The 16,173-nt window shown below is 42.1% G+C and overlaps 1 protein-coding gene across 1 annotated transcript in view; it reads left to right on the forward strand.

The window, feature by feature from the left end:
* Positions 1-6,591: 6,591 nt before the first annotated feature.
* Positions 6,592-16,173, forward strand: part of LOC128739519 (protein unc-80 homolog) — a 39,254-nt gene continuing 29,672 nt past the window's right edge. Inside the window, exons 1-12 of the mRNA XM_053835016.1 lie at positions 6,592-6,738; positions 8,631-8,657; positions 13,168-13,188; positions 13,260-13,405; positions 13,483-13,645; positions 13,699-13,909; positions 13,965-14,308; positions 14,369-14,565; positions 14,626-15,022; positions 15,085-15,197; positions 15,339-15,356; positions 15,989-16,145. Coding sequence (XP_053690991.1) covers positions 6,592-6,738; positions 8,631-8,657; positions 13,168-13,188; positions 13,260-13,405; positions 13,483-13,645; positions 13,699-13,909; positions 13,965-14,308; positions 14,369-14,565; positions 14,626-15,022; positions 15,085-15,197; positions 15,339-15,356; positions 15,989-16,145 — 1,941 coding nt within the window. The remainder of the gene's footprint in view (positions 6,739-8,630; positions 8,658-13,167; positions 13,189-13,259; positions 13,406-13,482; positions 13,646-13,698; positions 13,910-13,964; positions 14,309-14,368; positions 14,566-14,625; positions 15,023-15,084; positions 15,198-15,338; positions 15,357-15,988; positions 16,146-16,173) is intronic.

Here is a 16,173-nt window from a genome sequence, read left to right on the forward strand (position 1 = left end):
TGGATTTTTTGGTGTGCTTTCAGCGTATAAAGACATAAAAAGCATGGCAGGAGTATTTATTTTCACTTTTTGGGTGCGCAGAATTAGGAGCAAACATGCGCAGAATTAGGAACATGGGCAAGAAAGTGCGCAGAATTAGGCACCGTAGATAAGTTTACAAAACGAAAAATATACTCAATTGTTGGTCGACTTATAATTCCCATATTTTTTACCAGATATTATAGACAGTAGCAAATACACGTTGCTGCTATCCACGTTGTTAATTTAAATCTAGAATATTTAGAATAGCGGAAGAATCATTCAAATGTCTTAACTGCGCAGAATATGGTACGTTCACGGTACCTATGTGAAACAATGTGCATAAGTAAGTTGTAAAAGTAATTTTGTCGTAAATTTTTAATTACATCAGTTAGAAATACTCATCACCAATAATTTTTTATGTACGCAATTTCCAAATATTCAGATCCAATAAGGAAATACGATAGTTAAAACTTTTTGCTGTTTTCACAAGATTTCGAAGATTAGACAATAATTAATTCAAGCACAAAAGAAAACTTCTTTTTATCTACCGTTATCCGGGGCGAGATTGTGCCAAAAAAGCATATGTTTTTGTTCTTTAGCTCAGTATACACACAATTTAGGAACTAAGTTGATTTCAAACCTGTCAAAAATACTAAATAGTTCAATTAACAACTACCGTAGAGATGGTTTAGTTACAATGAAACCTAATTTTACTAAAAGTGCATGAACTTTGGCACAATCTCACCCCTTCTAGGGGGTTTGAACATTAGCATGTTTATAAACAATACATATAAATATCAGTATAAAGTAGTTCATATGGCGTCGTCCATGAACTATGTGGACTATTAGGGGCTGGGGGTGGGCCAAAAACAACGCATCATACAAAAAGTATGAACGAAAATAACCCGTGGAGGTCTGAAATAACTAAAAACGAGTTCGTAGTCAACGGACAGCCTATGGCCAGAAGCGTTTCTAGGGTTAACAAGGGGGAGATATATGAAGGGGTGTATCCTTAGGGGGCATACTTATTTGAACATTTAACAATAGTAACCATTACTTCGTTCGAGAACCCGCGGCCGCAGAACAAGTGGCCTATCCCACCTCCCTACCCCCTCCTTAAAACTGATAGTTTACATGCCTTACGGTATGATATATTCGTCTTATTTTAGAGTGTTTATTCAAAGTATTTGAAATTTCTAGAGAAAAAGTAGAAATTAGATTAAATTATTCAGCAGACCTATGATGCTGTTTGCTCCAAAATGGATGACGCAATCTAATCTGTCAAAATATTGTGCTCTATAGTAAAGAATGTGAGTGTACTGGTGTATACTGACGTATTTTTGTTGTGTATGTGAAATCTGCAAATTGGATCGATCATTATGACTTGGCACAATCTCACCCCCGTGAAGCTCGAAAAGTACAAAGTTTCGAAAAATATTATTTTCGTAATCAAAACTTATCCAACGCATAATAACCTTGTAAATACATTGTAAATGATTAGTTTATATACCTTCAAAATAGCAAGTTGATACGATTTCTTGTTTGGTAACTGTTTGGAGTTACGATGTTCACACAAGAGATTAGTGCCCTGTAGGTACAAGTTTGATGTTTAGAGAGTAAAGGAAAAAAAATTAAAAATAGCCATGTCTCACCTACACAATTGTGTGGGCTTGGGCTTAAAGGGATATGCGATTGATTTTTATCTGGATTTTTTTTTCGTAGCGAAATCGTTTCCCGCTACCAACAAACCATCAATACAGTCGCACATTAGCAAACCTTGCAGCTTGATATATTGTATGGCTGCCTGATTATTTGTGTCTTGCGTATTCAAAGCTTTTGCATGCATGGTCACTTGGAGGGGAAGACCACACCTTCCTATCCAAAAAGCTTAGATTAGGTTATAATTGTATTGCATACTTCTTGTTAAGGATTACAAAAATGATTATTGCAACACATAAAACAAAGTTTAGCGCATAAAAATTAACATAAATTTTGTTTCTTGCTGTTTTATACAACAAGGTATTGCTACGTATCGAAGATAATAACGTATAGAAGATAAAGAAGAACGTTTTATTTGGTCATATAGCAACAAAAGTAAATGGCTTGGTAATGCGTACCATCGGTGCCTTGTGCACTGGGCATAAAATAGACCCCACAGTGGTTCATAGCCTCTTACCTAGCAACTCCTACCCCAACCTCCTCGTGGTACCAGCCGGGATACGAGCAACCTCGGGTGGAGATCGGGTAACCAACCCCGGTGGAAACCAAGGTCGTATGCTGACAGGGGGGGAGGGCTCCTTCGAGCTACGTTGGCCCTCCGGCGATACTGTGGGGTTGGTTGCGCGCTTTGCAAGCCTGAACCACTAAAAAAACCAAAGCAATGGACTCCGTAAGTAATAATAATAACTCTAATCGGAACAATCGGCAAAGACCCAGGCGACGAAAACGGACTAACGATTGGAAATTAGGAACATGGAACTGTCGGTCTCTAAATTTCCTCGGAAGTACCCACGTGCTTTCTAAAGAAGTGAAGAGCCGCAAGTTCGACATCGTAGCGCTGCAGGAGGTATGCTGGAAAGGAACGATGGTACGTACGTATAGAGATGGTCATACCATCTACCAGAGCTGCGGCAATACACACGAGCTGGGCACAGCTTTTATAGTGATGGGCGAGATGCAGAAGCGGGTGATCGGGTGGTGGCCGATCAACCCCCGAATGTGCAGATTAAGAATCAAGGGCCGATTCTTCAATATAAGCATAATTAAAGTGCACAGCCCTCACCTCGGAAGTACCGATGATGACAAAGACGAATTCTACGCGCAGTTGGAGCGTGAATACGACCGCTGCCCAAGACATGATGTCAAAATTATCATCGGGGACTGTAATGCTCAGGTTGGTCAGGAGGAGGAATTCAAACCGGTGATTGGACGGTTCAGCGCTCACCCGCAAACGAACGAAAACGGCCTAAGACTTGTCGACTTCGCCACCTCCAAGAACATGGCCATACGTAGTACCTTCTTCCAGCATAACCTCTACCATCGGTACACCTGGAGATCACCCAACCAAACAGAATCACAAATCGACCACGTTCTGATAGATGGTCGGCACTTTTCAGACATTATCGACGTCAGAACCTATCCGGGCGCTAACATTGATTCGGACCACTACCTAGTGATGGTAAGGATACGTCAAAAACTATCGGTTGTGAACAACATACGATACCGCCGCCCGCCACGGTATAATCTAGCGCGACTGAAGCAACCAGAGGTCGCCGAAAACTACGCGTTATCTCTCGAAACCGCGCTGCCGGAAGAGGGAGAGCTGGATGAAGCCCCTCTTGAAGACTGTTGGAATGCCGTGAAAACAGCCATTAACAGCGTAGCGGAGAACGTCCTAGGCAGTGTGGCACCGAATCGACGTAACGAATGGTTTGACGAGGAATGCCAGCAGATATTGGATGAGAAGAACGCAGCGCGGGTACAAATGCTGCGTAGAGCCACCCGTCAGAATGTGGAGCGATACAAACAGAAGCGGAGGCAGCAAACCCGACTCTTCAAGGAAAAGAAGCGCCACCAAGAGGAGAAGGAGTGCGAAGAACTCGAACAGCTGTACCGCTTTCACGACACACGGAAGTTCTATCAAAAACTCAACGGATCTCGCAAAGGCTTCGTGCCGCGGGCCGAAATGTGCAGAGATAAAGATGGAGGTATCTTGACTGATGACCGTGCGGTGATCGAAAGGTGGAAGCAGCACTACGATGAACACCTGAATGGCGTGCAGGCGGAAGACCATGATAGCGGAGGAAGTGACCACATTGGTGCAGCAAGCGACGAAGATGTGCCACCCCCATCGATAAGGGAAGTTAAAGAAGCCATCCAGCGGCTGAAGAGCAACAAAGCAGCGGGAAAGGATGGCATTGGAGCGGAACTTATTAAAATGGGCCCGGACAAGTTGGCCGGCTGTCTGCATCAATTGATTGTCAAGATTTGGGATACGGAACGACTACCGGAGGAGTGGAAAGACGGGGTTATCTGCCCTATCTACAAGAAAGGTGATAAGCTGGATTGTGAGAACTACCGAGCCATCACTATCCTGAATGCCGCCTACAAAGTGCTGTCCCAAGTCCTCTTTCATCGACTATCGCCAATAGCCAATAGATTTGTGGGAAGTTACCAGGCCGGCTTCATGGAGGGTCGGTCTACAACAGACCAAATCTTCACCCTGCGGCAGATCCTCCAGAAGTGCCGCGAATTCCGAGTCCCCACGCACCACCTGTTCATCGATTTCAAAGCCGCATATGATAGCGTAAACCGACAAGAGCTATGGAAAATTTTGGACGAAAACGGCTTTCCGGGTAAGCTTACTAGACTTATCATGGCTACGATGGATGGGATCCAGTGCTGTGTGAGAATCTCGGGTGGATTGTCGGACCCATTCGAATCTCGCAGGGGACTTCGACAAGGAGATGGTCTTTCCTGCCTGCTATTCAACATTGCGCTTGAAGGTGTTATAAGGCGAGCGGCGATCGAAATGCGGGGCACGATTTTCAACAAATCCAGTCAATTTATCTGCTTTGCTGACGACGTGGATGCTGTCGGCAGAACATTTGAGGCGGTGGAAGATCAGTACACCAGACTGAAACGCGGAGCAGAGAAGATTGGATTGCAGATAAATACGTCTAAAACGAAGTATATGCTGGCGGGCGGGACCGAACGCGACAGGGCTCGCTTGGGCAGCACCGTGGTAATCGACGGGGATGAGTTCGAGGTAGTCGACGAGTTCGTATACCTTGGCTCGCTGGCAACAGAGGACAATACCAGCCGTGAGATTAAAAGACGTATTATCAGCGGAAGTCGGGCCTACTACGGACTCCACAAACACTTGCGGTCGAACAATCTGAGCCCCCGTACAAAGTGCACATTGTACAAAACGCTAATTAGACCGGTTGTCCTCTACGGGCACGAAACGTGGACATTGCTAGAAGAGGACCTACGAGCACTCGGAGTTTTCGAACGGCGGGTGCTAAGAACCATCTTTGGCGGAGTGCAAGAGAACGGTGTATGGAGGCGAAGAATGAACCACGAGCTCGCGGGTCTCTACGGCGAACCAAGTATTCAGAAAGTGGTTAAAGCTGGACGGATACGTTGGGCAGGACATGTTGCTAGAATGCCGGACAACTATCCTGCAAAAATGGTTTTCGCATCAAATCCGGTAGGAACAAGACGAAGAGGGGCACAGCGAGCGAGGTGGCAAGACCAGGTGGAGCGAGATCTGGCGAGCACTGGGTGCCCGCGGAACTGGAGATCAGTTGCCATGGACCGAAACAGATGGAGAAATTATACTGCGCAGGCCTTGTCATAAGACGTTAGGCCAATTAAAGTTAAAGTAGCAACAAAAGTATTGTAAACATTGCTGAGAGAAAGTTCCGATTAACTTGCACGGCAACCAATTATCAGTAGGAGAAAAGTTTAAAAATACTTCTAGGTGGACAAAAAAAGGATTTTAGAAAATCTTGTTCCGTAATCAAACCATCCTTATTCAAACAATGTCATTGTCAATTGTCAATTTAGTTTTGTTCCTCAAGTGTTCGGAATATTCACAATGTACCATGCGCCTTCATTAAGGCACATTCCCAAACAAATTTCAAGTTAAATTTTCGAGCAGTGCAGTAAAGTTCTGGATCGATATGACTACACTGTGATGTATATGGTTAAGCTTTAAGCCTGTGACCGATAGTGATGATTCCTTGGGAATTGCAATTTTTTCATGTTCGATTTTTTCGCAATTGATAATTTTATGTTCTCTAGTCTGGGCATAGTTAACGGAAAGTGCTTTAAATATGCATCTCAGTGAGTTGACGTTCGGATTTACCAATACCTAAATTTGATGATAATTGTTCCAATTTGATCATGTAAGCAACACTTCAATAGTAATGATGTTATTTCGAATTCTGGAAATTTAACGTCTTCAGAAAAATTTGGTAGTATTGGGATTTTGGTAGTATTGTCAACACAAATTGCACGGGAAGCTAAGTAAATGGAAACTCTAATGCCTTCTCTATGCATATAAAAATTCAAATTCAATTTATATTTCCTACCATTGCATTTAAAGATCGTAGCAGTAGCGTTTGTTGGGTGAACAATGTTTAATGGTGTGAAGTGAACCCTCGCCTCCATTTCAATAAGTCGAACCCTTTCACTTCTCTTTTATATATAAGATTATTCTGAATATATCAATATCTTATAACAAGGAATATCATAAAATGCCAAATACACAAAATCTTAATCAACAATCAATCTTCGATTAAAGTTATCCATTTTTATGACCGTCTTTATGTCATTCATATTAGTTTATTAGTTTCTCAAGGAATAGCGCATATTTGCCTTGCACATAAACCGGTCAATGTTTCCAAGCAATATCATAGAAAAATCAATATAACTAACATGAATTCGTCGTCTGCTTCGTTCTCAATTTAACTCCCAAAGCCGTAATAAATATAACTCAAACTGCTACTACTGATGCTGCTACCGCTGCTACTGCTGCCGCTATAAATAGATGCTGTTTGGGACATGGCGGCTTCCAGCGATACCACCAACCCCATGGACGAAGGACTGCAGGATTTGGGGGTGCCAGTGCCGGTACAAACCTTTCTCTGGCAACAGATTGCTCCCTTCATTCGTCCGAAATTGGGAAAACTTCACGAAGCCAGCTGCATGGTAAGCCATAACTTTTACTATTCTTCGTTGTTTTTTTGTTATATGTCTTAACTACCTTCGTCAATAACAAATGTCCTTTCCGATTTTGATTTTTGATCGAACGTAAAAATTAATCAATTTTTTCTAGAACTGCAATAGGTTGTACGCTAACCGATTGAATGGATTTTTACCGCTATACATTGGAGCTTTTTCGTCAATGATTGGATTTTTGTCCCATTGTAAATTACGGCTGTATATTGTGCCTGTCTGTGTACACAAAAAAATCTTTTATTGTTATTTTTAACTACCATACGCAATAAAATCGGCTTAACAGCGCAGCGCATTATCTCGTAGAGCCCCCATTGATTCGAATAGCACCACGTTTCCATACAAAGTCGATTTTCTAATGTCAACGCTGTCGAGCTAAACACAAATATATGCGTGTTTTAATTACTGGTGATAACGACGACTAATAGCACCGAACAGCAAACTATCAGTCCTGTGCAAAATCAAGCGATTCAACAGCCCCTTGCCGTATCCGTTCAGCGTCGGTCGTGAAATATAGTGCCGACGGGTATTATTATTCGATTATTACCATTTCACACTCTGCTTGCCAGCTATATGCCAACAAGTCCTCTGCTCGTTGCTGGCAGTGGAACCAAAATGCTGTTCGGTGCCAAGTTGCCTATCACTCGGAATTCACACTGAAACTTTTATATACGACCAATCCGTTTTATTGCGAACCAATGCTAGTTGAAATCGAAGAAATAGCAAAATCGATCTCATTAGGCAAAAAACGCGTCCATGAGTAAATACCTAGCAGTGGAGTTCTTCGTTCTCCTTTTCACGTATCGGGTAATTCCACATAGAATAAGCAAAAGAAAACCGATTCCGCCTTGACCCTTTCCGATTTTTCATTATGCTTTACGAATTTCTGGATGTTGCCCAAAATTACATTAGAGACACTCCACGTGGCCAGGTCAACGCCACGCGTAAATGACCTTCTCGTATTTGGGCAGACAGTCCATTTTAGGCCGAAAAGTAAAAGCTTCAGAACTCAAGTCCCTTTTGCGGGCCTTCCCTTGATCAATGAGGAAATCATCTTTTGTTGAAAAACTTTGGTTTTTGCCAAATCCTCTGAATTTCCGTTGCTTATATCTCTGAGACAATTCAGCTAAGAATCAAACTCTGTTTTTGCATTTTCGAACAACACAACTTCCCACCGAATCCTACCGAGAAGGACGTACTCCATTTTTTCGAGTTTACAATAATATTTGCATTTTTATTCCAATGAGTGTACTTTCATGTTTAGTACACTCATAACTTTTACAAATGTTGCAATACCATAGTATATCCCGTTTTATGTAAATAAAAATCACTATTGCATTGTATTTACGTTTTTGCGATCGACTTGGATGTATTATGTTCGGGATCTTCGGCTGTACGTCGGTTATCTATCGAAAACGTCAGCCAGGATAAAAAAACCGTTTTCGATAGAAAACCGACTGTACAGACGAAAATCCCGAACATAAAAACAGCTCCCAAAAAGTCGAAGATAACGTATTAAGGAAGTAGTTATTAATAATCCAAGCATTCAAGCAAAATTAAATTAAAAAAAAAATGCCTCGAAAAAATTAAACATGTAAAAACACGAAATGCAGTTCTGGGTGTCATCCGTGACATATAATAATTTTCTTTAGAATCGAAAAGGATCTGACTAACAACGGCAAGTTTTGTTCTGCGTGGAATTGCTCAGTGCGTAATTCTTTGATGTGTATTCTGTAAATAATATACTGAATGTGTTTTCTTCCAAACCATATTTCTATTTGCTTTTTCTTCTCACTGTGCATAAATACAATGTTTCGACAACTGCGATGTTCTCATACTATTAATTTAAATAACTGTCTGTAAAGTATTGTCAACACGCACCTGGACATCATGTAAGTGTAAATAATGTGCCAGATATCTTTTTTTGTATTTTTTATTCTCACTAAAAATACCTAATATCCCAAAATATGTCGCTTTGCTAACGAAAACCCAACGATTTACTTATCATTTCATGTCAAAAAAATAATTTATCGCCTGTGATGTAGACTTTTTCCGTTCTATTACTAACATTACAATTTTTTTTAGCAAACTTTGAGAAGTTTTTGTGGTCGTACAATGGCGGCAACAAAAGTATGATCCCATTCCCAAAAATTATCTAAGCATTGCCACTAGTGGGAACACACCGAAACTTGACAGGGACGAGGGAGAGAATCTAATAAGAAATGAGAGCGAGGTAGTCGACAGGTGGAAGCAGTTCTTCGATGAATACCTTATTGGCAGGAGGCGAAACGGACTTTAACTTAGAGGAGGCCCATGAAAGAGAGTAATGTCCCAGCACGTGATCTCCAAGAAGTCAAACGCGAAATTGGATTGCTGAAGAACAACAAAGTCGTTGGTAAAGACCTCCTATCGGCAGTGCTTTGTAGACATGGCCGAGAAACGCTGGCAACGGTTCTACGTTGGGCTATTACCAAGATTTGGGAAGAGGAGAACCTACCGGAGAAACGATTATGAATAAAAGGAGTGGTTTGTCTCATCTATAGGATCTACATAATGCTGATAAACGCCGCCTACAAGGCACTTTCCCAGATCCTGCTACGCCGGCTGTCATCGATAGCTCAGAGTGTCGTAGGGAACTACGGACCAAATTTTTACCATCCGATAGGTCTTGCAGAAATGTCAGAAGTACAACGTTCACACGCATCACATCTTAATTGATTATTTTAAACGACGATACAGTCGATTGAGTCACTTCGAGACGCGGCGAGGATTGCGATATGGTTCAATATCGTTCTTGAGGGGGCGATTCGACGAGCGGGCATCGAAACGAGAGCCACGATTTTTACCAAGGGTAGCCAGCTTCCAGGCTTTACAGATAACTTTGATATCATAGCCTGGAACTTTGCGACGGCGGTGGCATACTACCACAGAACAGAAGTGGAAGTCCGAACGATTCGGCGATCAAAACTGGTAACAGAATCTTTTTTGTTTTTATTTTTCTTTAGGAAGGTTTTCGCACAGAAGCGAATAACAGCAATATAAGCAGAACGCTCGCTGCCAATCGCATAGCAGCTTTCACATGCTTTCGTGTGCATTCGTATGCGTTCGTGTGTTTTCGTGGAAAAAAGTGACTCGCCACCGCCAGGTTCGCTAGTATCTGTAGAAAGTAGCGTGTACGTGTTTGGATTTCTACTTCCACTTCTGTTCTGTGATACTACGCCAAACTGAAAGCGGAGTCTAGGAGGATTGCGTCGAAGATCAAATACATTGAAGGAATAAGATGCGTGCCTTCCACGAACGGTAGTAACCGTTGACGCCGACGAATTTGGGATCACTATTGACCGCGGACAACAACACTATTAAGGAGATCCAGCGGCGCATTCTAGCAGGAAATCGGGCCTACTTTGCCCTTCGCAAAACGCTAAGATCACGAAGCATACGTCACCGTACGAAGCTGACATTAAACAAAACGCTTATGAAACCGGTAGTTCTATATGGACTTGATGCCGTGACACTGTTTACGGAGGACATGAGCACCTTTACCGTGTTCGAGCGGAAGGAACTGCGGACGATATTTGGCAGAGTGCAAACTGAAAACGGAGTGTTCCCTCTTTTACCAGTATACACTCCCATCTATCTTTTACAGCGCATTCATCTTGAAGTTTACGGAGCTTATGCACTTCACAGCATCTTTTCATTTTCTTAATACGTCGGAGAACCATCAACAACCACATTGATCAGTGGTCAATAATCACATAAACTTGGTATTTACGCCATGTTACAACTTGTTCGCAGCTATCATCGAGAGTAGGATTCACGCCTCGCTCGGATGTGGTGATCTCGTCAAATTTGTTGCATATATTGGCATGATCTTATTAACATTTCGTTCTTCACCTAACGATATCTCTTTAAGCCGAGGAATCTCACAATAGGCTCATACTACACCTTGCCACTCTGGATCCAAGTGGTTTCCACAACGTCTTGTTCAATTCATCAGCTCAGGATGACCGCTCCTCACTTTTAAAAGTAATAAAGTATACGTCATTTCTTACATCACCTTATTTCTCTCCCGAAGAGACATGGGTTTCTAATGCTTCATTTCACTGCCTCCACTACTGACGTTCTGCTTTATTTCTTTTCCAAACGGTCTCGGAATCTCTTTGGCATCGTCTGTGGTTTTTTGAACACGGCTTTCTTTTAGACTCGACGAGCACCCATTTGGTTGAAGATCCCAGCATCTTCTGCTCTCGTTCTGCAGCAATCTCAGCGGATTTGCTACCAGTGATTAGCTGTGTGCACACAGGTTTTGTCATTTAGAAACTGGTAGACCTCATTGACCTTTTTTTCCATATTCTGCCACATTTGCCCTTCCAAGTTGCCACCTTTTCACGAACGAACGGAACGGCCAGTTGGCTCCGAGGTATGACGCTGGCCTAACAGGCCAGCCGTCGTATGTTCGAATCTCGACTGGGAGAGGCTGTTAGAGTCAATAGGATCGTAGCAACTGGCCCTGCAATTGTCCTGTACTCTAGCAGCTGGCTGCGAAGTCTGTCGTATAAAAAAAAACAGAGGGTCAAGTTTCGATAACGAAATGTAGCACCTAGGCTTTGCTTTGCTTTGACTGGAACGGCTTGGTTACGTGTTGGTGACCGCATTTTCCCGCTCATGCTCCGCCTCTCATAATACTTCCTAGTAAAAGATCTTTCTCCGTATGCTGATTGGTACTCTCCTCCAGGCTACTATGTATAACCACTAGAAGTTTCTGTAGTCGGTATTGTGATGCCGTGGTTAGCAGGAAGGTCATGCTTGGGTTCAAACAAACCGGGATTCACGGGATACTGTATGCCGAGTCGGATCACCGTTAGCCAGGAATGTTACATCTGAATCTACAACCACAGACAAACACACATAACACTTGCTGTCCTATTCTTCATACGCTGCAGTAGTCACTCCGGCGATAAGCTGGTAGTGGTGAATGAATTCATATATTTGGGATCCCTGGTCACCGCCGACAATAACACGAGTAAGGAGATTCAGCGACGCATTCAAGTTGGAAATCGAGCTTACTTTTCCCTCCGCAAGCCGCTTTGATCAAGGAGCATCCGCCGCCGCACAAAACGGACGATGTACAAAACGCTAATCAGGCCGGTTGTCCTCTACGGGTTTGAGACAGTAACTTTGTTTACGGAAGACATAGGTGCACTTGCTGTATTTGAACGAAAGGTGTTGCGGACTATTTTTGGCGGAGTACAAACGGAAAGCGAAGAGTGCGGAGGCGTATGAATCACGAGCTACAGGCCCTGCTTGGAGATCTTCTACGCATCAGCTCCAATAAAAACAACTATTCATTTTGAAGTACGCGTTATTGAAAAGTTGCCAAACGTTGCCATGTCTGTGTTTTTGTTTTGGCGATTGACATCAATTTGATCACCGTCAGTACAGCTGCGCTGTAAATTAGTTTATTCTCGTTTTTAAAAATTTTGTTAAAATCAAGAGTAAGTCGCTTAGAATACTCTAAGCGCCTTATTCGAGCCCATTTTTTTAATATGTGTCTTATTGTGCCGGCGAGGTGTCGATCACGTCAAACTTATGTCAACCCAACTTCAAAAAAGAGCCGCTTGGGTGCCACAGTGCATAACAAATTGTGTAATGAATGTGCCGCGATTGTGATAAACGAGGTGAACTGTGTAACACATCGTTCCCTAGATGGTGTCTATCACAATGTTCTCAGTGACTTTCCCCTTGGTTGCAATCCAAGTTGGAGTTATTGTCTCAGGCACCGACTTGAAATTAAATCGAATCTTCGTTGGAGTTATTTTCTCAAGACGGACTTGACAACAAGTTCCCAAGCACGGATGACAAAACTGTACACGGTCTGACTACTGTGTAATAATTTTCGTGCTATAACGGTTACAGCTCAAGATACAGGACAAAACATGTTCGAACGGAATTTCTTAACTTCCCAAGCACAGATGATACAACTGTATACAAACTGATTACTTTATTTTTTATTGCCACTTATATTTTATTTTTAAGATTTGAATATGCTAGATTTGTTTCAGTTGAGCATAATTCTGCAATCCTATTCAATCAGAAATTGTTTTTCATAAATCGAGAAACAATAGAGTTTATTATTATTGTGACTTTAAGTTAGTCTACTCTTTACACGTTAGTGTGTGCAATTTATGTGAACCGCATTTGTGTTTGTTTGCTTTGTTTAATCTGTAAATGCTTTTGGGATACTAGGTATTCACAATAATTATCGCAAAGGTGATTAACATCCGCTGGTTACAACTGCAATTACCTATAAAATAAATATAATTAACCTATTTTTCTGTTTTACAACATTTTCAATGATTACTTTAAACCATTTGCCGCCACCTTTGGATTACATTCGCACAGGAATTGAAAGAAGCTTGCAAGGTATCGTACACTTTACGCAAAGGCAAGATTTATTACAAAACTTATTTTATTTCTCTTGTTCACCTACGCAGTCTTTTGAAAAGACGCTTGTTCAGAACATGTTCTACGGCCTCTCACCATCTCTCGATTCTGCCCTTAAGTCCATCGCTCGATGGAGATTGGTTCAGGCGGCGTTACCACATGTCATGCACTGTGCTGGTGCCCTGATGCACAACCGGTACGAACCTAATGCTCTAGCAAATTTATGTTTTTTGTTAGACATGTGACTAAAATGTAAATTCCACATGTTTACAGCGTGAAGGACTTGCAGGCACTGGGTGCAGCTGAAACCAAAATTCTCTACACACTACACTGGATTTTGCTGTTCGCCGCAGAAGAGTGCGCTGATGATGATATGGAAGCCAACAAAGAGGTCAAAAAACAGCAGAACTACTTGTTCTCCATACCTACTATATCGGTAAAATGAAAACACTGAAGAATATGCATTTGATTCAATACGATTTCCCACAGCTTTTTGTTTACCTGTTCGCACCAATTGCCCACATGCTGAAAGAATCAGACTTCCAAAATATTCGCCTTGAAAATGGTCTCAAAATGTGGCAAGGCATGTGGGAGTATCGTGCGCCAAACGCGCCCTGCTTTGTTGCACCAGTTAAGCCAAAAGCTCGGAACTTTCTAAATTCAGTCAGCACCACTCCCTCTGTGGAAGTGTTTTCTCCTAGTAAGTCTTATAAAATCTACGCACATGTGTATGACTAATGATGAGATTTCTCTAGAAAAACCAGAAGGTATGCATCACGGCATTGATTCACCGCCCAGCATTTCGTTCTCGGAAACTCCTAAGCATGACGATGAAATGTCTTACGTTTCCTCGCCCAAGGATTCCGTATTTCCGGAAACAATTCCGGAGGAGGCATCTAGTGTCGAGGAAGAACGTGTCGTAATATTTCAACTACCGATGGGGGTCAATACAACTGATCCCTCCTTCTATACAGCTGACGCTAGCCTGCTGCATCAATCGACAAGCCTGAGGGGAGCAAAACCGCTAGCCCAACTAAACAGAGAACGGCCCGAAAAAATAGCGACAAAATTTGATTTTGACCGAATTGAAACATTAAGTGTAATTGATTTTATCGGTTGCTAGTTGTGGATCGAAAATATATACAATTCCCTATTTTAGAGAGGTGACGACTCCAAGCCCAAGACAAGTTCCTCGACTGAACGAGAGTCCCTGGAAACTGATCCTAAGTCCCCTCAGTGCACCAAAGGTGATGTCGCCGCCGCCACTTTTCTGGACGTTGCCGTGTTGCGCTGCTTGTTTATATCACACTGGCAGGAAGATGGAGTGTACTGGAGTTTGCATTATCTGAATAATAGGTATATCGTCGTTTTATTGAGTTGAATTTCTTAGTTTGTGTCTTATAATTATCAATTCAGATTGCGCGATATCAGCGAAGAGACATCAATACCACCTTCGCAGCCAAGGCGACGTTCAAACTCACTGCCGATTCCACAAATAGAAATTTCCTTGTACCAAGGTCCAACCAGCAGCAATCGGGACAGTCCCAGCATGGGTTCTATCAACAAAGACTACATTGAGGTACCAGAGCCACCAATCAGTGCATTACTTATTGATTCACCTTATCATGCGCCAAAATCACAGAGTGACGATCAGAGCACACCGACGGCCGAACGAAAGGGAAGTGAAAAAAAGCGCCGCGTTAAAATGGCCGACTTGAGAACATTGATCGAGACACGCATTCTATCGAAATCCGATCGAGGATTGGAGAAAATCGGACTTGAGGTTGGCAATGGAAAACGTCTACAGCATCTGGTTAGAGCTAATTTTGTTAGTTTAGACAGCAATAGGGAAAAAGAAATATTTTTTCTACGCAGGAGTGCCACAGAAGTCTGGACACTGGAGAAAAACATCTGTCTAGATCTGCTTCCATGATATCCCGAACACCATCAACTAATCTTGTAAAAGGAAAAAGCATGCCAAGTCTTAGGTAAGTAAACTTAATGCAAACATTACGCTATTTATTTTAAATCTAACTGTCTGTAATCTTCATCATCTAACAATGCCAATTTGTGTAACATTATCTCAACTTTATCTATAACTATTTTTCTGAATGAAACAATTATACCAGCTGTCTTCTAGATAGCGGGTAAGTCTCTAAGATAATGCTTTAACGTTACACCCTTTTTGCACCGACACTTTCCTGCATCTATGCCTTTTTTAAAATACATTACATTGGCCAAAATGAATCAAAAATTCTGGATTTGAGACATCATTGTACCATTAAGTTCTCCTTCATATCCATCTAAGTCAAAAAGAAAACCTATTGAATATATTGGTTACATACCACGAAGCCGGGGGTAAAAATTGAGACTCAAATCAAATGAAAATCGCAACTTTTTCTCCCCATTCTAATAAAGTATAATGGAAACAGCTCATGTTTCATACAGTTTCGAATCGAAACTTTCGATCCCTTCGGCGTCCCCCCCCCTTTACAAACCTAGAGCATAAAATTGCGCCCAAAATAAAAAAAAAACTCTTTGACACCAAGACGCGAATTGAGTTCCAGGGAGATAATCTTGCGATCTTCACTCAACACGTACTTTGGTTTGTTGCTGATGGACCAACGACCGAGACATTAACTTGAGCTTTTGGAGTCTTTTTGAACAATGAACATTGAAACACTTCGAAATTCACGTCAATATTTGTCCCGTACAAGCTCTACCCCCCGTTTTTTCGTACTATTTTTTACACTCATAGTAACCAGATAACTACTATTAGATTTCACAGGTACGTAGAGCCCCCGAGGGTGATAAAGAATCCGCCGCCGCCACCGCCGCCTGTGAATCCGAAAGCGCCCCAGCCAGTGCCGCGGTATCCCATCATTACCGTGACCGAGCATACGCCTACCCCGTCGCCAGATTATCTCAAACGACAGGTTTGTATTATTGTTTTCTTTTTATTTA

The sequence above is a fragment of the Sabethes cyaneus genome, chromosome 1 (assembly GCF_943734655.1).
Source record: "Sabethes cyaneus chromosome 1, idSabCyanKW18_F2, whole genome shotgun sequence".
Lineage (NCBI taxonomy): Eukaryota > Metazoa > Arthropoda > Insecta > Diptera > Culicidae > Sabethes > Sabethes cyaneus.